The sequence below is a fragment of the Ranitomeya variabilis genome, chromosome 2 (assembly GCF_051348905.1).
Source record: "Ranitomeya variabilis isolate aRanVar5 chromosome 2, aRanVar5.hap1, whole genome shotgun sequence".
Classification (NCBI taxonomy): Eukaryota; Metazoa; Chordata; class Amphibia; order Anura; family Dendrobatidae; genus Ranitomeya; species Ranitomeya variabilis.
The window spans coordinates 1,002,373,719-1,002,396,913 of record NC_135233.1 but is presented as its reverse complement, the minus strand read 5'-3'; the positions used below and the strand labels follow the sequence as shown (position 1 = coordinate 1,002,396,913).

At 45.5% G+C, this 23,195-nt stretch overlaps 1 protein-coding gene across 1 annotated transcript; it reads right to left on the bottom strand.

The window, feature by feature from the left end:
* Positions 1-9,681: 9,681 nt before the first annotated feature.
* RNF7 (ring finger protein 7) lies at positions 9,682-22,215 on the bottom strand. The gene is made up of 3 exons (XM_077291206.1): positions 22,023-22,215; positions 11,803-11,850; positions 9,682-9,985 (listed from the first exon to the last, which is right to left on the bottom strand). Exons 1-3 carry the CDS (start codon positions 22,153-22,155, stop codon positions 9,867-9,869), a joined length of 300 nt encoding a protein of 99 aa, XP_077147321.1. The 5' UTR covers positions 22,156-22,215; the 3' UTR covers positions 9,682-9,866.
* Between the last annotated feature and the right edge of the window lie 980 nt (positions 22,216-23,195).

The following is a 23,195-nucleotide window of genomic DNA, read 5'->3' as shown; positions in this document are numbered from 1 at the left end:
CCCCTGACCCTCCTCCCATAAACCAGTTCAGAGGCAGAGAATCCTGTAGATGCCCGGGGTACCTCTCTTTACGCAAACAACAGATGGGGAGGTGCCCCTCCCAGTCTCTCCCTTCAGTCTCCACCAGCATTTTGAGCATTTGCTTTAATGTTCTGTTAAAACGCTTGCAGAGTCCGTTGGTTTGGGGATGATAGGTGCTGGCCACAACATGCTGCACTTGTATTGTCTCGTAGAGGCTTTCCATCAGATCAGACATGAACTGGGTTTCCTGATCGGTTAACATTTCCCTGGGTAAACCCACACGAGAGAACACAATAAAGCATCCGCCACTTTGTCTGTTCGGATGGAGGACAGTGCCACAGCTTCAAGGTATCGTGTAGCATAGTCCATCACTGTGAGGATGTACTTTTTGCCAGAGCTGCTAGGGATTGCAAGTGGCCCTATGATATCCACAGCCACTCGCTGGAAAGGCTCATCGATCACAGGCAGTGGTATCAATGGGGCTTTCTGTATATTCCCGGACTTTCCAACTCTCTGACAAACTACAGATGATCGACAGTAATTGGCAATATCTGTCCCCATCTTGGGCCAATAGAAGTTATGTGTCAGGCGAGCTTTAGTCTTTTGTAATCCAAGGTGTCCGGCCAGAGGAATTTCATGGGCAATTCTCAATAATTGTTCCCTAAATGGATAAGGAATCATCAGCCGCCTTTCATAGTCCCTAGATTCTGTAGTATCCGTGGGGAGTCTCTTTATACAGTCCTCTGGTCCCAGTACTCTCTGTCAGAAGCAGCAGGGGGTCGGTCTGCAAGACATCTGAGCTCCTCCAGACTGACATCTGTCCGCAGGGCCTCCTGGAAGCTCTGTCAGTCTGCAGGCCCTGACCTAGTGTGCCTTCCAGACCCTGGTCTGAAGCTGAGTCTTCAGTGTCGGTTATCAGGGACCTTGGTGGGTCTGCCATGTGAGGAGGCTCTGGGGCCACAGCTGGGGCCACCCTGACTCTGGGTCACAGCTGCCACATACGTGCAGTCCTGTGCAGTGGTACATTCTCCCTCCTCGCACGAGATCTCAGGTCGGTCACTTGCTTCCACCCTCTCTGTAGCATTTACTTGCAAGGTAGGAACATAGTGGGACACCATCCTCCCCAGGTCCGTGTCTAGCAACACATTGGTGGGAATAGTCTCTGATACTACCACTTCTCTCAATCCTTTCCATGCTCCCCAGTCCAGGTACACACGGGCCATGGGCTTGGCAGGGCTGGCCCCTCCAATCCCGGTTATAGACAGTCTTTCCTGGTATGATATCGGCAGTGTTTACCATTGCTGGACGCACCAGGGTCACCTCTGGCCCAGTGTCTCTGAGGCCAATGGTGACTTTATTGCCAACAGTGACAGATTGACAGTTTTCAATAGCCCTCGCACCAGAGCCGGCCACAAAGAGGACACACGGTGGGGACACAGACAGCTTTGTGGTTGTAGTTGGGCGTTTCTCCCTATCAGGGCAGACAGCGCTAACATGTCCCACTTTGTTGCAGGAGAAGCACCGGCGTGCATCACCTAAAGAATGTCTAGTCCCCGGGATCCCATAGGAGGTGAGCTTGGACAGCACTGGTGATCGGCCGGCAGAGGGAGAAGGGTCCCCGTTTGGCTTACCTTCCTTCCAGCTGAATCCCGATAGCTTCCGCACCTCAGGCATCCTGTTAGCCACATAGCAGTCTGCAATCTGTGCAGCCTGATCCACCGTTTGTGGCTCCCGATCACACACAAATTGTCGTACATCCGTGGGGCACATGTGAAGAAATTGATCCTTGACAATAAGATCCGTTAAGTCCTCAAAACTGTTAACAGAAAGTCCCCTGATCCATTGATGGAACGTGGTCCTCAAGGTACCTACATCTGCATAGCTGTCAGTTGATCCACATTGTAGGTTCCAGAACTTCCTCTGATACACTTCTGGTGTTAGGTTGTATTTCCTGATCAGGGCCTCTTTTATGGCCTCATAGTTCCCATCTAGTTCTGGTGGGAGGCCAGCAAAAACTTCCAGGGCTTTGCCTCTCAATTATGGGGTTAGATACTGCGCACACTGCTCTCATGGTAGATTGCATTGCCTGCAGGTTTTTTCAAACCCCCGAAGGAAAGTATCTACAGTTGTGGCCAAAAGTATTGACACGCCTGCAATTCTGTCAGATAATACTCAGTTTCTTCCTGAAAATGATTGCAAACACAAATTCTTTGGTATTATTATCTTCATTTAATTTGTCTTAAGTGAAAAAACATAAAAAAGGGGGTGGACAAAAGTATTGGCACTGTTCGAAAAATCATGTGATGCTTCTCTAATTTGTGTAAATAACAGCACCTGTAACTTACCTGTGGCACCTAACAGGTGTCGGCAATAACTAAATCACACTTGCAGCCAGTTGACATGGATTAAAGTTGACTCAACCTTTGTCCTGTGTCCTTGTGTGTACCACATTGAGCATGGAGAAAAGAAAGAAGACCAAAGAACTGTCTGAGGACTTGAGAAACCAAATTGTGAGGAAGCATGAGCAATCTCAAGGCTACAAGTCCATCTCCAAAGCCCTGAATGTTCCTGTGTCTACCGTGCGCAGTGTCATCAAGAAGTTTAAAGCCCATGGCACTGTGGCTAACCTCCCTAGATGTGGACGGAAAAGAAAAATTGAAAAGAGATTTCAACGCAAGATTGTGTGGATGTTGGATAAAGAACCTCGACTAACATCCAAACAAGTTCAAGCTGCCCTGCAGTCCGAGGGTACAACAGTGTCAACCCGTACTATCCGTCAGCGTCTGAATGAAAAGGAACTGTATGGTAGGAGACCCAGGAAGACCCCACTTCTTACCCCGAGACATAAAAAAGCCAGGCTGGAGTTTGCCAAAACTTACCTGAAAAAGCCTAAAACGTTTTGGAAGAATGTTCTCTGGTCAGATGAGACAAAAGTAGAGCTTTTTGGGCAAAGGCATCAACATAGAGTTTACAGGAGAAAAAAAGAGGCATTCAAAGAAAAGAACACAGTCCCTTCAGTCAAACATGGCGGAGGTTCTCTGATATTTTGGGGTTGCTTTGCTGCCTCTGGCACTGGACTGCTTGACTGTGGGCATGGCATTATGAAGTCTGAAGACTACCAACAAATTTTGCAGCATAATGTAGGGCCCAGTGTGAGAAAGCTGGGTCTCCCTCAGAGGTCATGGGTCTTCCAGCAGGACAATGACCCAAAACGCACTTCAAAAAGCACTAGAAAATGGTTTGAGAGAAAGCACTGGAGACTTCTAAGGTGGCCAGCAATGAGTCCAGACCTGAATCCCATAGAACACCTGTGGAGAGATCTAAAAATGGCAGTTTGGAGAAGGCACCCTTCAAATATCAGGGACCTGGAGCAGTTTGCCAAAGAAGAATGGTCTAAAATTCCAGCAGAGCATTGTAAGAAACTCATTGATGGTTACCGGAAGCGGTTGGTCGCAGTTATTTTGGCTAAAGGTTGTGCAACCAAGTATTAGGCTGAGGGTGCCAATACTTTTGTCTGGCCCATTTTTGGAGTTTTGTGTGAAATGATCAATGTTTTGCTTTTTGCTTCATTCACTTTTGTGTTTTTTCATTTAAGACAAATTAAATGAAGATAATAATACCAAAGAATGTGATTGCAATCATTTTCAGGAAGAAACTGAGTATTATCTGACAGAATTGCAGGGGTGTCAATACTTTTGGCCACAACTGTAAAGGTACCGTCACACTAAGCGACGCTGCAGCGATACAGACAATGATGCCGATCGCTGCAGCGTCGCTGTTTGGTCACTGGAGAGCTGTCACACAGACCGCTCTCCAGCAACCAACGATGCCGAGGTCCCTGGGTAACCAGGGTAAACATCGGGTTGCTAAGCGCAGGGCCGCGCTTAGTAACCCGATGTTTACCCTAGTTACCAGTGTAAAATGTAAAAAAACAAACACTACATACTCACCTTCGCGTCCCCCGGCATCCGCTTCCTGCACTGACTGAGTGCCGGCCCTAACAGCAGAGCGGTGACGTCACCGCTGTGCTGTGCTTTCACTTTATGGCCAGCACTCAGTCAGTGCAGGAAGCGGACGCCGGGGGACGCGAAGGTGAGTATGTACTGTTTGTTTTTTTAAAATTTTACACTGGTAACCAGGGTAAACATCGGGTTACTAAGCGCGGCCCTGCGCTTAGTAACCCGATATTTACCCTGGTTACCATTGTAAAACATCGCTGGTATCGTTGCTTTTGCTGTCAAACACAACGATACACGGCGATCTGACGACCAAATAAAGTTCTGAACTTTAATCAACGACCAGCGATATCACAGCAGGATCCAGATCGCTGCTGCATGTCAAACACAACGATATCGCTATCATGGACGCTGCAACGTCACGGATCGCTAGCTATATCGTTTAGTGTGACGGTACCTTAAGTCCGTATCCTTCTCCATCACAGGGAAGTTTTCCAGACGTGGTCTCCTCGGATTTATGTCCTGGGAGGGGGTTAGCTGAGGACTGATACCCCTCTCTATTTGAGCCATCTGAAGCTGGAAAGCTCTGTCCTCCTGTTGTTCTGCAGCCTCTCTCTCAGCCTGGCGTTCTGCAGCCTCTCTCTCGGCCCGGCGTTCTGCAGCCTGTCGGTACTGTAGAATAAGCTGCATGCGCAGATTGGGATCACTTATTCCCAGCTGTTGTAACTCCATTTGTAAAGTACAGTCCATAGGCTCCTCAGCACTGGCATTGCTGCCACTTCCATCAGGCATCTCCGATGCAAGAGCTGGCATTGCTCGGTTTCTCTAAGGTGGACTCTCTCCTTGGCCAGATGCTTCAGCACTTTGCTCTATGTCCTGCTCGACCAAGGCGCGTATCAGCAGCTCCCTGGATCTGTCGGCCGTCTCTATTCCTCTCTGCTCACAAAGGTCGGTCAGAGCCTCTTTGCTTTGCTTCTTGTACTGGGCTGCCTAATTGATGAACAGCCTTTGCCAAACAAAAAATAGAAAAGAAAAACGGGGAGGGGAAACTGTTTGCAAGTATGTCTAAGTAAGCACCGAGTTGAACCTTGTAGAACTGGTGCACTCCTCGCAAGGATACCAATTCTTTAGTACAGGGAATAATTGCTTAAACCATGCACTAAAGTTCTAATAGAAATAATTCTATCCCACCGCTCTGCCACCAATTGTCACGGATCCCTCTCTGTGCTGCTACCAATTTGTCACGTACCCGCTCTCAGCACGCGACTTGGGGTTGCGCCTGCAAGGGTTAATGCATCTTCCCTCTCTCAGTCCAGCATTCAATCTCTGTCCTATGCTGTAATGGGAGCATAAATCACACGCCGACCCAGGCCACACACCTGCTCATACATGCTGCCACCACTCACCGAACACACGGGCGAGGAGTCCCGGAAATATTACTATTACTGTCTGTCACTCATAAGGGTCACACACCTTAGGATATGGATTCTTTAGAACATGCAAGGTTCAACTATTAAAGTTTATGCTTTAATACAAAAAGAACAGTGCTTACAGTAAAGAGAAAGATATAAAAATATGGTAATAAGAAGACACAACTATGCAAAACAGTATAAAATAAACAGGAGAAAACTTACAGAAATAGCTAACTTGTAGTCTGCTTCTGCTCCAAGGGGGGGGGGGGGGGGGGGGTGAATATGGACTGGAACACATCAGCTTCCCAGGCTGCCCTCACATGTGAACAATTTTGAATGTATACAAGCCAAATTTATAGTCACCCTGGAGGTCATATTTCTAGACCAGACCCTCAAGTTGATATTCTAATTGCTTGTTTTTGATTGACCACGGCCGCACCCCCAATGCATATATTATTTTCTCTGAGATTTGTGTTAAGCTTCCCACAGATAGTGTCAGGCTGTAATTGACATCTCTCTTCCAAAGAGCCGAAGGTGTGAAGCGCTTCCTCTCCTTCCTTATCCTAGCTAGGCCCCCTGGCGAGATTGGAGAGAGAAGTCTGCTGTCTCGGGAAAATACATACACCTGGGTGAGACCTGCAGCCTTCAGGACATGTTAAATTATTACTAGTCACACAGTAATCCTATACATAGTTCACTGCACACATATATATTTATACATACTTCACTACAATATATACTGCTCAAAAAAATAAAGGGAACACTAAAATCCCACATCCTAGATATCACTGAATTAAATATTCCAGTTGTAAATCTTGATTCTATCTATTGATTACATAGTGGAATGTGTTCAGAATAAAACCTAAAAATGATCAACGTAAATCACAACTAATATCCCACGGAGATCTGGAGTTGGAATGATACTCAAAATCAAAGTGGAAAATGAAGTTACAGGCTGATCCAACTTCAGTGGAAATGCCTCAAGACAAGGAAATGATGCTCAGTAGTGTGTGGCCTCCACATGCCTGTATGACCTCCCTACAACGTCTGGGCATGCTACTGATGAGGCGGTGGAAGGTTTCCTGAGGGATCTCCTCCCAGACCTGGACTAAAGCATGCGCCAACTCCTGACTCCTGGACAGTCTGTGGTGCAACGTGACGTTGGTGGATGGTGCAAGACATGATGTCCCAGATGTGTTCAATCGGATTCAGATCTGGGGAACGGGCGGGCCAGTCCATAGCTTCAATGCCTTCATCTTGCAGGAACTACTGACACACTCCAGCCATATGAGGTCTGGCATTGTTCTGCATTGGGAGGAACCCAGGGCCAACCGCACCAGCATATGGTCTCACAAGGGGTCTGAGGATCTCATCTCAGTACCCAATGGCAGTCAGGCTACTTCTGGCGAGCACATGGAGGGCTGTGCGGCCCTCCAAAGAAATGCCACCCCACACCATTACTGACCCACTGCCAAACCGGTCATGCTGAAGGATGTTGCAGGCAGCAAATTGCTCTCCACGGCGTCTCCAGACTATGTCACGTGCTCAGTGTGAACCTGCTTTCATCTGTGAAGAGCATAGGGTGCCAGTGGCGACTTTGCCAATCCTAGTGTTCTGTGGCAAATGCCAAGTGTCCTGCACAGTGTTGGGCTGTGAGCACAACCCCCTTCTGTGGACGTCGGGCATTCAGACCATCCTCATGGAGTCAGTATCTAACCGTTTGTGCAGACACACATTTGTGGCCTGCTGGAGGTCATTTTGCTGGGCTCTGGCAGTGCTCCTCCTTGCACAAAGGCTGAGGTAGCAGTCCTGCTGCTGGGTTGTTACACTCCTACGGCCCCCTCCATGCCTCCTGGTGTACTGGCCTGTCTCCTGGCAGCGCCTCCAGCCTCTGGACACTACGCTGACAGACACAGCAAGCCTTCTTGCCACAGCTCGCATTGATGTGCCATCCTAGATGAGCTGCACTACCTGAGCCATTTGTGTGGGTTGTAGAGTCCATCTCATGCTACCACGAGTGTGAAAGCACAACCAACATTCAAAAGTGACCAAAACATCAGCCAGAAAGCATTGGTACTCAGAAATGGTCTGTAGTCCCCACCTGCAGAACCACTGCTTTATTGAGGGTGTCTTAATAATTGCCAATAATTTCCATCTGTTGTCTAGTCCATTTGCACAACAGCATGTGAAATTGATTGTCAAACAGTGTTGCTTCCTAAGTGGACAGTTTGATTTCCTCAGAAGTTTGATTTACTTGGAGTTATATTCTGTTGTTTAAGTGTTCCCCTTATTTTTTTGATTATATATATATATATATATATATATATATATATATACATATGCAACCATTGTTTTAGGGTTTCCATTGTACAGTAAAAATGACCTGGAAATATGATTCTGTAGGACAGAATGATTACAGCAATAAAGAGTTTGAATAACTTTTTTATATTTTAGTTAAAGCACCCCTCCAGAGTTTTTTGTGCTGTTCCATTTTCAACAAGAGCCGGAGGTCACTTTTCAATGCAAGTCTATGAGAAACTCGTTCTGGCTCCCATAGACATATTGAACGCTTGTGACCATTACTTTTGGTCAGTCAGACGCTGCAGTCACGAGATGGCGCTGGAGATGGCGCTGCAGGACCTAAGTATAAGACTAGGATCAGGGACCTTGGATTAGTAATATCACTCCAGCGCTGAAATTAAAAGACAAAAAAACAAACACTGGAGTTGGAGTGGTGCTGTAAATAAGTTCTGAAAAAAACCCACAGACAACATTCTAGAGACCCATCATTGTTTTTTATGTCGATGGAGGTGTGTGAGGGCTTGATTTTTTGCGATTTGACATTTTAACTGTTTTTCATTTCAGCAATTCTTAGCAAAACACAGTAACTGAAATCCTAAATTCCGGCTCTTTGATTTTTTTTTTATCTTTTCCACGCCTACCACACGGTTGAAAGAATGTTATATTTTAATAATTTGCACTTTCATGCATGACAAAATACTAAAACTTTATTTTCTAGTCCCTTTAGGGGTCTTGAACCAGTGATCATTCATTGCCCAGACTAAACGCTGTGATACAAAATTAGATTGAAAATCAGCAGCGATCAGAGCTACAGGTGCTTCTCACAAAATTAGAATATCTTCAAAAAGTTTCACAAAGGTTTGGGGAGCCATGTCATCTGCTGGTGTAGGTCCACTGTGTTTTATCAAGACCAAAGTCAGTGCAGCCGTCTACCAGGAAATTTTAGAGCACTTCATGCTTCCCTCTGCCGACAAGCTTTATGGAGATGGAAATGTCATTCTCCAGCAGGACTTGGCACCTGTCCACACTGCCAAAAGTACCAATACCTGGTTTACAAACAACAGTATCACTGTGCTTGATTGATCAGCAAACTAGCCTCACCTTAATCCCATAGAGAATCTATGGGGTATTGTCAAGAGGAAGAGGAGACACCAGACCCAATAATGCAGACGAGCTGAAGGCTGCTATCAAAGCAACCTGGGCTTCCATAACACCTCAGCAGTACCACAAGCTGATCGCCTCCATGCAACGCCACATTGATGCAAAAGGAGCCCGACCAAGTATTGAGTGCATTGACTGAACATACATTTCAGTAGGCCAACATTTCAGATTTTAAAATCATTTTTCAAGCTGGTGTTATAAAGTATTCTAATTTACTGAGATAATGACTTGGGGGTTTTCATTCACTGTAGGCCATGAGTTTCACTTTTTGTATTGAAGAACTGAAATAAATTTACTTTTTGATGATATTCTAATTTTGTGAGCAGCACCTATAGATCTGTTTACTAGGTATCCTATGTTATTTATATGCACCAGTGCTTTTACTTACAGCAGGTTTTATGTTCATTTTGTTTCTGAATTAGGTTTTGTCTGTTTAGTGGCCAGTGTGACCAACTTGTACTCCAGTTATTTTTTTTTTCCAATTAAGAAGCTATAGTGTGTAGCCTATCACCAGTGAGAGGGGAAGTGTATACTGATCCGTGAGTCTCAGAGCAGGTCCTATGCTGATCCATTAATCAGCCACGCTAGGCTATGGAGCTCTGTGAAGCACAGATGAAACGTGGAAGGCTTCTAATTTGCATCCATGTCTTGCGGAGCTGTTGCATAGTGATAAATTTAAGTGAAGACATGTGACCTTCTAGCCTTATAGAACAGCATGTTTAGTGACCTCAAAAATGGCAGTGAAAACTGATAAGTGTATATTTAAATAATAATAAAAAAATAATAATAATGAACATTGTACACTCCATAATTCCACAAAAAGGCAGCACAACAGGTAAGGTAACTTTAATGAACGAGGGGTACACAGGATCCCCTGCAGATACACTAGGGTATTCCACTTGCTTCCATCAGTTAGTGTCTTGTTGGATATCACCAGTCATTCACGTGGAGCAGCGAGATCTGGGCGTCAGAAATGTATAGAAGATTGCCACGTCTGGCAGACACACAGGACGAACTATTTTCCTATTCTTTGCACCACCCAGTCCTGTTGGCACAATGGGCACCGGTTGTTCTGCTTCACCCACAGGGACATGCAGCAGTTGTGGAACGAGTGATTACATTCTCCCCATACCACTGTAAGAGAACAGAGCACAGTGTGAATGAGCACGTCATTACCGATCACACACGGTGTGGGGCCTGGAGGACGGGTTTACACTTACTGTCCCTTTATGGACTTGGGGGGGAGACCGGGGGATCATATTGCTCTTTTATTACAAGCCACAAGCAGGAGAAGCAGAGTGACACTGCGGATCTGTAATGAACAAGTCTGTATCCAGGGAAATAATCTCCAACTCCAAGGAAGGAAAAAGGATGAAGAAACTAATGAGTTGTAGGGGCAGGGGGATACGACAGCTCCTGCTCATAGTCTACATCTGATTCCTGACCTGGAGATGTGCGCTCCATTTATGACTAGAAATGTGGGATCTAGCCATGTACACAGTATGCTCTTTTAAGAGACTTACCCACCAATGATAATACCTTCTTAAGAGACCAAAGAGATTAAAAGTAAAGACCCTGCTAATCCTGGCAGCGCCTGACCCTACTAACCTGACCACGCTTCTCACAGCAAAATGGCCATAGCTACAACAAAAGGCAGAGAGAAGCGTCACAATGATCTAAATCTAGCGGTTGGAGCTGAGGAGAAGATTTGAGGTGCCCTGGTCTGGGGTCCAGTCCTGCCCTCCGTGGCATCTGGACCAGAGCGTTCTTAAGGTCTGCAGGTGGTATTCTTGACCTGGGATTATTGGCAGTTCGAGCCTACTAGGCTTCCGGGCCAAGGATGCCAGGCAAGATATAAGACTGGGCGTTGGACCAGAGAGGTCATCAATTCTGTGGATGGCATCTTTTGCCCGGCAGGGCAGTAAGCGCAAGAGGCGCCAATGATCCCAGGTTGAGAACTGAAGACTCTGGTCCAGATGCCACAGAGGACAAGACTGGACCCCAGACCAGGGCAGCTCAAATCTATTTGCTCAATTCTAACCACTAGATCTAAGCACCTCCTACCAAAAATTCTGTGCCACTTTTCTATGCCTCTTGTTCTAGCTATGGCCATATGGGAGTGCAAACCTTTTTGCTCAACTCTGCAAGCTATGTTTTGTTAGTTAAAGAAGTTCTCTGAGTGTCTTTTACATTGATAGCTTATATTAAGGCTAGGTCATGAATATCTAATTAAGGAGGTGGGGTGCGACACCCGGTACCCCTGCTGATCAGCAGTTCGTGGTGCCAGCCGGAAATGCTCAGCTGTCAGCGGCCTCAGCCCAGTACTGCCCCCTACTGATTCATACAGGTGGCTGCAGCCACTATACCACCGAGAGCTGTGCAGCTCAACAACTGAGCACTCCAGCCTCCACCAGCTGATCAGCAAGGGGTCTCAGACAACCCTTATCTTGACTTTAGTAATTTCAAACTTTTCTGTATCTCACAAGCGACCAAGGCTATGGATATTATTAATAATAATAATATTATTCTCCTCACATTACCTTTCCACTGGTTTGGAGTATATATAAAAAACAAATATATATAAAACACACGATACTTCAGATTTCCAAAACTCCAAGATAAAAGGAACAATTCCTGCAGTGTTTTCGGCTTGAAAAAAAAAAAAAAAGAGTCTCGGCCTGCATTGGATGCGCTATATGCCATATACAGGTGCTTGGACGCCCAGCCTGAAATCTGTTCACTGTCTCTTGGAGCAACAGATCCCCCTCGCCCAAGGATGAACTCTAAAAATGGATTCAACTGACACCAGGTATATTGTTGACATCTGTACTTACCACCCCCCAAAATAATTATTGCTTCATATTTGGACACTTAATTTTGACCCAATACAATAAATTGATTAAGAAATGGGATCCATCACTGATGGAAAGCATAGAAACCCAGTAACATACCCACACAGTCCTCCTGCTTGTTCTCAGCTTGGCATCGCAGGCAGGCATCTAGAAATACAGATAAATAGCACTTAATACAGTTAAACAAGCACGTGGCGCAGTGGCACCTGAAACATTACATTATTAAATGGATTATATTTTGCATAAATAAATAGTACAGGTGAATATAAGAAAGTATGTCTCAGAGAAATCTGCTCCTGTCTCCACTTATGAGCCACTTCATTCACTCCGTGCCTTCTGATCTCATGAGTCACTTTGATAAACCAAACCAACTCAGTCTTGATCAGAGCCAGATGGACCGTGAGGGGTGGTTACACCTTCCATTATAATTTATGGAGGGGGTGATGGGAGGAGTAAGGAGCACAATGTGAGCCAAGGCAGACACAGACAGGCAGGTCATGCTGCAGCTTCAAGCGTCTCAAACTAGTGCTGAATTTACATCTACACAGCTCACTAATGCTATACATATACAGGTGCTTCTCATAAAATTAGAACAGCAAAAAGTTAATTTCAGTTCTTCAATACAAAGAGTGAAACTCATAGAGTCATTACAAACAGAGTGATCTATTTCAAGTATTTATTTCTGTTAATGTTGATGATTATGGCTTACAGCCAATGAAAACCCAAAAGTCATTATCTCAGTAAATTAGAATACTTTATAAACACCAGCTTGAAAAATGATTATAAAATCAGAAATGTTGGCCTACTGAAATGTATGTTCAGTAAATGCACTCAATACTTGGTCGGGGCTCCTTTTGCATCAATTACTGCATCAATGCAGCATGGCATGGAGGAGATCAGCCTGTGCCTCTGCTGAGGTGTTATGGAAGCCCAGGTTGCTCGGATATCAGCCTTCAGCTCGTCTGCATTGTTGGTTCTGGTGTCTCCTCTTCCTCTTAACAATACCCCATAGATTCTCTATAGGATTAAGGTCAGGCGAGTTTGCTGGCCAATCAAGCACAGTGATACTGTTGTTTGTAAACCAGGTATTGGTACTTTTGGCAGTGCGAACAGGTGCCAAGTCCTGCTGGAGAATGACATTTCCATCTCCAAAAAGCTTGTCGGCAGAGGGAAGCATGAGGTGCTCTAAAATTTCCTGGTAGACGGCTGCACTGACTTTGGTATTGATAAAACACAGTGGACCTACACCAGCAGATGACATGTCTCCCCAAACCATCACTGATTGTGGAAACTTCACACTAGACCTCAAGCAGCTTGGATTGTGTCCTCTCCACTCTTCCTCCAGACTCTGGGACTTTAATTTCCAAATGAAATGCAAAATTTACTTTCATCTGAAAACACCTTGGACCACTGAGCCACAGTCCAGTTCTTTTTCTCCTTGGCCCAGGTAAGACGCTTCTGGCGTTGTCTATTGGTCATGAGTGACTGACACAAGGAATGCGACACTTGTAGCCCATGTCCTGGATACGTCTGTGTGTGGTGGCTCGTGAAGCAATGACTCCATCAGCAGCCCACTCCTTGTGACTCTCCCCCAAAATTTTGAATGGCCTTTTCTTAATCCTTTCAAGGCTGCAGCTATCCCGGTTGCTTGTGCACCTTTTTCTACCACACTTTTTCCATCCACTCAACTTTCCATTAATATGCTTGGATACAGCACTCTGAACAGCCAGCTTCTTTAGCAATGACGTTTTGTGGCCTACCCTCCTTGTGGAGTGTGTCAATGACTGCCTTCTGGACATCTGTCAAGTCAGCAGTCTTCCCCATGATTGTGGAGCCTACTGAAACAGACTAAGGCTGGTCTCACACGTCCTGATATTTCCGGTACCGGAGATATCTGTGTCGGTGTGTGTGTAATACGTGTGGCAACCGTGTGCCGCATCAGTACCACACGGATGGCCGCCTGGGAAGAAGCACTACAGTAAGCGCTGTTCCCCGGCGGCTGGTGCTGAAGACGGCTGTCATCGTTCTCCCCTGTTCTGCCATGTGCGGTACGTGTTTACACGGACCCATTGACTTTAATGGATCCGTGCAGCTGCACAAAAACAGACGTGTGGGTCACTTGGACGGTCTGTGAAAAAACAGATATGTGCACAGACCCATTCATTTGAATGGGTCTACGTGTGTCAGTGTCTCCAGTACGTGTGAAAGAGGCCTAAGGAGGAACATTTTTAAATGCTTAGGAAGCCTTTGCAGGTGTTTTTTGTTAATTATTCTAATTTACTGAGATAATGACTTTTGGGTTCTCATTGGCTGTAAGCCATAATCAGCAACATTAACAGAAATAGACACTAAATACATCATTCTGTTTCTAATGACTATATAATATGAGTTTCACTTTTAATTGAAGAACTGAAATAAATTCTCTTTTTGATGATATTCTAATTTTGTGAGAAGCACTTGTACATTGCCCTCCACGCGGCGGCTGAACCTTGTGCTGCAGAGAAAGAAGAGTAGGAATCCTTCTAGTCTGTTGTGTAAAGGAGACATGGCAGCTTGTCTTCACCCACTAGCTCAGAGAACTGAACATTAGGGAAATGGTGTCTGCAGAGGGGAAAATTGGTGAAAAATACAGGATACATGTCACGCAATGGCCAGAAACAGTGTTATGCCTCATTTATACACACAGGACAGATTATTCTGAAAAGTCACCTGAAATGAGAGGTACGCTTTACAGCTACGCGCACACGTTGATTAAATGGATGCAGAAGTTTTGCAGCTGCAAAAATGTGCATGCTGAAGATTTATTTTCTGCACCAAATCTGCAAGTCAAAAATACCCATCGTATGCATGACACGTCAGATTCACTTTGCTGGCATCAGGATTGCCTCATGTTTTGCTACCAAATCTGCAACGTGTGCACAAGTCCTAATACGGAGGTGTTTAAAAAAAAAAAAAAAACAACAACTAAAGCTTTTTTTGCGGTAGAGCCACTCCAGCCTTGCGAGATTACTTTAAAACAGATACAGTGGGGGAATAAGTATTTGATCCCTTGCTGATTTTGTAAGTTTGCCCACTGACAAAGACATGAACAGTCTATAATTTTAAGGGTAGGTTAATTTTAACATTGAGAGATAGAATATCAAAAATAAAATCACATTGTATAAATTATATAAATTTGCATTATGCAGTGAGAAATAAGTATTTGACCCCCTATCAACCATTTAGAGTTCTGGCTCCTACAGACCAGTTAGACGCTCCTGATCAACTCGTTACCTGCATTAAAGGCAGCTATCTTACATTGTCACCTTTATAAAAGACTCCTGTCCACAGACTCAATTAATCCGTCAGACTCTAACCTCTACAACATGGGCAAGACCTTTATAAGGATGTCAGGGACAAGATCATAGACCTACACAAAGCTGGAAAGGGCTACAAAACCATAAGTAAGACGCTAGGTGAGAAGGAGACAACTGTTAGTACAATAGTATGAAAATGGAGACAATGCAAAATGACTGTCAATCGACATCGATCTGGGGCACAATGCAAAATCTCACCTTGTGGGGTATCCTTGATCATGAGGAAGGTGAGAGATCAGCCTAAAACTACACGGGGGGAGGGGGGGGGAACTTGTTAATTATCTCAAGGCAGCTGGGACCACAGTCACCAAGGAAACCATCGGTAACACATTTCAACATAAAGGTTTAAAATCCTGCAGTGCCCGCAAGGTCCCCCTGCTCAAGGAGGCACATGTGCAGGCCTGTCTGAAGTTTGCCAGTGAACACCTGGATGATTCTGTGAGTGATTGGGAGAAGGTGCTGTGGTCAGATGAGACAAAAATTGAGGGCTTTGGCATTAACTCAACTCACCGTGTTTGGAGGAAGAGAAATGCTGCCTATGACCCAAAGAACACTGTCCCCACTGTCAAGCATGGAGGTGGAAACATTATGTTTTGGGGGCGTTTCTCTGCTAAGGACACAGGACTACTTCACCGCATCAATGGGAGACTGGATTCAGCCATGTACCGTAAAATCCTGAATGACAACTTCCTTTCCTCCGCCAAGACATTAAAAATGGGTCGTGGCTGGGTCTTCCAGAAAGACAGTGACCCAAAACATACAGCCAAGGCAACAAAGGAGTGGCTCAAAATGCACAGGCTACATGAAACAAAATATTTTATGCACTGACATTATGTGACTTTCATGCCATTCAAGTAGAGATGAGCAAATCAATCCACAGCAGCCCAGTATTCTATGGTTACCAGATGGGAGCCCTGCAATCTGTCTAACTGCCGCCATTCATAGCACCTTTTGATTAGTTGTGAGGAGCTACAAGTCAGTATTAAATGATTTGTACTCTGCATTTTTCATCACTTAAACCCATCTCAAAATTTTCAGTTGTCTCTGAGCTGGTGGAGACTGATAACGTCTTCTATACACAGCACACAGGCGTAAGGGATTCCCTGCTCTTCTGTCTTTCTGCAGCACAAGATGCAAGGAGGACAATGTACAGTTGTACGGAGACGTGTAGCTGTGACTTCAGTGTGATAAACACAACGGGCTTTTTCAGAAATCAATGATTTTCCTGGTACATAAAGGTCCAATTTTCATCAGTGTTTGGATCAGATTTACATCTAAATCTCATTTGTTATTTTCTCATATGACAAAATTAATGGCAAAGCTTCTCCTACCCATCGCAATGTTCAAAAGCGGAGATAGAATACATGAGCTCTCTGCAATTTTCAGAGGCCTGTAGACTTGCAAGGGTCGATTTGATCCGTGATTCGGATCAAAACCGGACATATTTCTAAGATTCTCTTTTTTTTTTTTTTTTAAGAAATATATGGATAAGTGAACGGCCCCACAGATTCTAATATGTACGCGTTCAACCCACGAAAATAAAAACAGACACTTCAATGATCAATGATGGCTAAGCCTACGCTCACACTCATGGTTTGATATATTGTCTCATTTTTTGGAACAGAAAGAAGGAATCAGTTTCAAGAACAGATCCATCACATACCTGATACAACCAGAAGCGGAGGGACAGCACTGGTTTTTGGGGTTCATCTGGATTCAGTTATGTGTCAGTCTTTATAACGGTTGTGCATATTGCTTATCTGTCCTAAACACATAATGGAACCCAGAAAGATCACGCAGTACTTACTGGGGCCCCTCTGATTCCAGATCAGTTGTAAAAACGATCTGTTAACTGACATTTATTCCACTTCTCCGTTTCTAAAACATAACAGACAAACAAGATGTCAAAACACAAGAGAGTGAACATAGTTTTACAAGAAAGCTGCAAGAGCTGAGAATAGAGCTGGAGTGACAGAGGCTTCAGATCTACCCACAGCTCTTCAGCATCATTTTCACATCAATATTTTAGTAATAGTGGAACGTAACAGACCAGTCATGGAAAAGGTAAAATCTACATGCACATAAATAGTTTGGGGTGTAAATCCTGGTGACAGATTCACTATCACAAATACGTTTTACATGTAACATTGTTGCATGGTCAAATGCGGTTTTAAGTGAAACCCCTTTAAAAGTCAAATGGGCTGTCCCTCCTCTTGAGAAAGCAAAGTTTAAAGACAATCTGTCACCAGGATAAACCCCTTTCTCCCCACCCCATTTCCCCAACTTTTACATGTAGCTTTCAAAGACAAGTCCAGCAATACCTTTACATTACAGAGAAATCAGTGTTCTATATGCAAATGAGACTGAAGAACTATTTGTAGATGTGAAGCCTCTGTCACTCCAGCTCTATTCCCTACTCAGCACCGCCTTCTGCTTGACTGACAACTCTTGCCTGAAGTCACAGCATAGAACAGTCATCGGTTTAAAAAAAAAAAAAAAAAAGGAGGACCACACCACAAATGCTAGAAATTACTACGGTGTGGTTTTCCTGTTACAGCTGCTGTTTTGCATGCAGGAGAAAAAAAACCCATAAAACTGTGAACATGCTCCATTCTTATAGTCGTTCGCACTAATGTGTTCATTGGGCAGTGACCGTTTATAGGGGTGGTCTCGAATGTGTGATCAGGAGCACAGCGCTCCTCTGCCTCCCGGCTGCTGCACTTCTAGTGACCGACAGTTCAGAGCAGAGACATTGCTGCGCGGCCGTTTCAAACTAAACGCTGAATGACACTGCAGAGTTCACTTTCTCTGCAGCACAGGAACTGAAGCTAGTCGGACCCAGATTCAAAACGGTGTAAAACAGAGCATGCTCCCTGCCAGAAAAATTCACTATTCAGACAGCTGAGGTGGTCGGTAACCCAGGCAACAGGCTGTAAACTATACAAATAATCCTTTCTTCGTGAGAAAGGAGAATATCTATTTATATAATTGCCTTGTAATGTTTTAATTTCATGTTCTGTCCAGATGTCACCGTATCCCAGAATTCCAAGTGGAGGAAGTTCACAGACCGCCATATTGGGACACCCAAGTGATGGGTGTCTCAATATGGAAACTGCTGCTGGTACCAACCTATTGCGCGGTAGCAGCAGTGGAACACAGTCGCACCACACACATTCTACAAACTGTACGTTCCACACTCACCCTCTTGTGCGGTACCACCAGCGGAACATCGTCGCGAACACGCTGCCGCCGTGATCAGCCGAATGATTCACTGACTGCCGACATCTTTGTACAGGAGGAGCGCATGCGCAGTTTTAATGTGACCGCCGCTATCTGTCTGCACAAAGATGGCAGCGGTCTGATTTACTGTGCCTGCGTGAACTACACGCAGGTGCAGTGAATCATTTGGCTGATCCCAGCTGCAGATGTGCGACGTGTCTACAGGAAGAGGAAGCCGGTCACATTAGAGGGGTTTTCCCATGAACGAAAGTTCATTTTAAAAATTGTCTGTGTCTGACCGTGTACAGAAAATACCACATCTCCTGGGCAGGGGAGGAAGCAAAAGACAATACTGACATTACAGCAGGGGATCAATCACAGTGGATTCAGTTTGTGAGGTAAAATATTTCACTGACTTTTTAAAAAATATTTTACCTCACAAAATGTATCCTCTGCGATCTCCTGCTGTAATGTCAGTATTGTCTTTTGCTTCCTCCCATGCCCAGGAGCTGTGGTATATTCAGTACACGGTCAGACAGAGTTTTTAAAATTAACTTTTGTTCGTGGGAAAACCTTTTAAAAAGCAAATATCAATGCCAACATGTCTCCTCCTAAAAAGTACGCCAATGACAATGAAAGGAAAGCAGCAAAGGCACAACGTCCAAGACAACAAAGGGCAAATGAGACTCTAAGAGCAACAGCATCGCTGGGACAAAAACAATGCATATAAGCGTAGGCGTCAAGCACATGAGTCCCCTGATGCAAAAGTCATTAGATTATCACAGGATGCCACTAGGCAACAACAGCGCCGCATGCCTGCCCCCATCGTGACATTACCATGCCTCCATCTAGTTTTAATAAGATGTAAATGACAAAGTTGCTTATTTTCAAAATCATTTTCAATTCTACCCATTTAAGAACTTGACACAAAGCCTTTGAAGGGAACCGGTTATGAAAAAGAGAACGGGAAAAAAAAAAAGTGTATTAACCTGCAGATAAGGTGTTAATTAGCAAGTTAACAGCGTTCTGAAGCTACCTAGCTGCTGCACTGAAAGCTCAGATACTGGAAGGAAATTACCTCGATTCCTCCCTGCAGCCTCTGGCTTTCAGTCACTGACTAGTATACAGTAAGAGGCAGCTGTAACTACACCCCAGCACTGACTGACAGCGGGCTCATCAGTGCAGTGCTGTCAGTCAGTGATTAGTTGCAGCCGCCACTCTATGTACTGGGAAGTGACTGAAGCCACGGATCTGTGACTGAAAGCTCAAGGGAGGTATAAAGTACATTTCCTCCTGGCAGCGGGGCTCTCTGTATTCTAATCTCCCCCCCACTTGACAGGCTCCTTTTAAGAGGTATTATCCATTACTCGGACAGCCCCTTCTCAATTGCTACATAACCCCCCCCCCCGTAAAATGATAACAGCCCGTCCTCCCCTTGTTTCAGCTCCGTCAGGTCTCACATGACATTGTTCTGTCACGTAAGCCCTGCAGCCAATCACTCACTCTTCCTTTGGATGAAATTAACACCGGGAAGAAGTGATGGGCGCTGCTCTCTGACGTCCTCTGAAGGCCAGAGAAAGTGTGACGGGCCACCGACTGCCGTACACGTGAGCCCTGGGAGACCAGACGCACAGCTTTCAGGAGCAGCACAGAGGGAATAAGGAATACGGCAATTGAGATGGCGCTGTCTGACTAGTGGATGACCCCTTTAATGCTCCAAGTAGCACTTCAGAAGTTATCGGTTATACAGCCGCCGCTCACACATCCCGGACAGTGTATTTTAGGAATAAGATCTGTTGTATCAGCTGCGGGAGAGAAGCAGAAGGGGCCAATGGTTATTGCGAGGTCCATTCTTTAGGGGGAAAAAAAAAAAAAAAAGGGAAAGACTTTCATGAAATCCAATTTTATTTTATTTTTTAAACAAACTAGACCCGATAATAATGGCTGGACCCTTCTGCTTCCATTTCCACAACTGATCACTTATTCCTAACTAGATGGTGGCCCGATTCTAACGCATCGGGTATTCTAGAATATGTATGTCCACGTAGTATATTGCCCAGCCACGTAGTATATTGCACAGCCACGTAGTATATTGCACAGCCACGTAGTATATTGCACAGCCCACGTAGTATATAGCACAGCCACGTAGTATATAGCAGCCACGTAGTATATTGCCCAGCCGCGTAGTATATTGCCCACGTAGTATATTGCACAGTGACGTACTATACAGAACAGAGCCACGTAGTATATTGCACAGCCCACGTAGTATATTGCCCAGTGACGTAGTATACAGCACAGAGCCACATAGTATATTGCACAGCGACGTAGTATATTGCACAGCGACGTAGTATACAGCACAGAGCCACATAGTATATTGCACAGCCACGTAGTATATTGCACAGCCACGTAGTATATTGCACAGCCCACGTAGTATATTGCACAGCCCACGTAGTATATTGCCCAGTGACGTAGTATACAGCACAGAGCCACATAGTATATTGCACAGCGACGTAGTATATTGCCCAGCCACGTAGTATATAGCACAGCCACGTAGTATATTGCCCAGCCACGTAGTATATAGCTCAGCCACGTAGTATATTGCCCAGCCACGTAGTATATTGCCCAGCCACGTAGTATATTGCCCAGCCACGTAGTATATTGCCCAGCCACGTAGTATACAGCACAGAGCCACGTAGTATATTGCCCAGCCAGGATGTCACAGGTTAAAAAAATAAACATATACCCATCTTCCGCAGGCGCGTTGTAGTTCTGTCGCCTGTGTGCGGTGCAGGCGGCAGCTTCCAGTCCCAGGGTGTGATGACGTCGCGGTCACATGACCGTGACGTCATGGAAGGTCCGTCTCCCAGACCATCCTTGCCACCGGAACGTGCCGCTTGCATGGACCGGTCACCGGAGCATTGCAAGGAGTGGGAAAGGTGAGTATATAATGATTTTTTTTTTTTTAATTATTTTTAACATTAGATGTTTTTACTATTGACGCTGCATAGGCAGCGTCAATAGTTAAAACTTGGTCACACAGGCGGTAACGGAGTGAGTTACCCGCGGCATAACGCGGTCCGTTACCGCTGCCATTAACCCTGTGTGAGCCGTGACTGCGGGGAGTATGGACGGGCCACTGACTGCGGGGGAGTAGGGAGGGACTAATCGGACTGTGGCCATCGCTGATTGATCGCGGCAGCCATGACAGGCAGCTGGCGCGACCAATCAGCGACTTGGATTCCATGACAGACAGAGGCCGCGACCAATGAATATCCGTGACAGACAGACATAAGGACAGACAGACGGAAGTGACCCTTAGACAATTATATATATATATATATAGATGGACGGTCCGAGATCACATGAGCAGATAGCGGGGGATAGTGAGGCTGAAGCCTCATGATCGGGGGGGGGGGGGTGTATCGCTGTGATCCGGGTCTGTGCCCCCCATACTATGGATCAGTAACGAGCAGCACACATATGAATGTGGCTGTGGGGGGCTGGTATGAGGCAGGGGCACAGGTGGTGGACATCATGGCCTGGCACTGTGCACAGAGGTGCATTACCAGGGATGACATGGCCGATCCGCACCGTGTGCCCTGTGCCCACAAAGCACATGTGCGGCAGCACTGCGGTATATTGCCGGCATGTGTCCTAGGGCAGGCAGCACAGGCGCACATCTGCCGCAGCACACACGGTACGCCCACCGCCGCGTTACCGCAGGGCCGGACCCCCCGTGCTCACCCATGACCTGCACCCTGCAGATGGCGCACGTGTCGCACTCCACGTCCCAGCTCCACATCGCCACCGCGTTCCATTTCTTCAGAGAAAACATCTTGACACTCGGCCGGGTGAGCTCCGCCCGCCGATCGGCCATACCGGTAAGAGGCGTAGAGGGATCTGCCCTATTGAACGGCGAGGTCACAGATGATGACCAATCAGCGATGAGGAATGGCAAGAACCGGAAACCTTACCGGAGAGAACGACCAATCAGGTAACTGGAGCGTGCGGCATTGCCTTAAAGGTCCAATGACTGCGGGAGCTGGTGACGTCAGTGTCAGAGGAGAGCGGAGGGATGTGATTACAGGATATGACCAGCAGGGGGAGCGCAAGATAAACTGAAGATGCAGGAAAACTTCTAAAAACATCATTGTCTTGAGTCAGTGTGTCCTAGAGGGGCGGATGGGGGAGGGGCAGGGTTGTTAGGTTGTTGTTATTATTATTATTATTATTATTTATTATTTATTATTATAGCGCCGTTTATTACATGGCGCTTTACATGTGTTGTATACATTATGTCTTATAAATTGGATCTGTGTCACCTGCTATAACTTAACCCCTTCATGACCATGGGATTTTCCGTGTTCGTTTTTCGCTCCCCTCCTTCCCAGAGCCATAACTTTTTTATTTTTTCGTCAATTTGGTCATGTGAGGGCTTATTTTTTGCAGGACGAGTTGTACTTTTGAACAACATCATTGGTTTTACCATGTCGTGTACTAGAAAACGGGAAAAAAATTCCAAGTGCGGTGAAATTGCAAAGAAAAGTGCAGTCCCACACCTGTTTTTTGTTTGGCTTTTTTGCTAGGTTCACTAAATGCTAAAACTGACCTGCCATTATGATTCTCCAGGTCATTACGAGTTCATAGACACCTAACATGACTAGGTTATTTTTTACCTAAGTAATGAAAAAACGATACCCGTAGCGTCTCCATTTTTCATGATCTGGGGTCAGGTGAGGGCTTATTTTTTGCGTGCCGAGCTGGCGTTTTTAATGATAGCATTTTGGTGCAGATACGTTCTTTTGATCGCCCGTTATTACATTTTAATGCAATGTCGCGGCGACCAAAAAAACGTAATTCTGGTGTTTCTAATTTTTTTCTCGCTACGCTGTTTAGCGATCAGGTTAATGCTTGTTT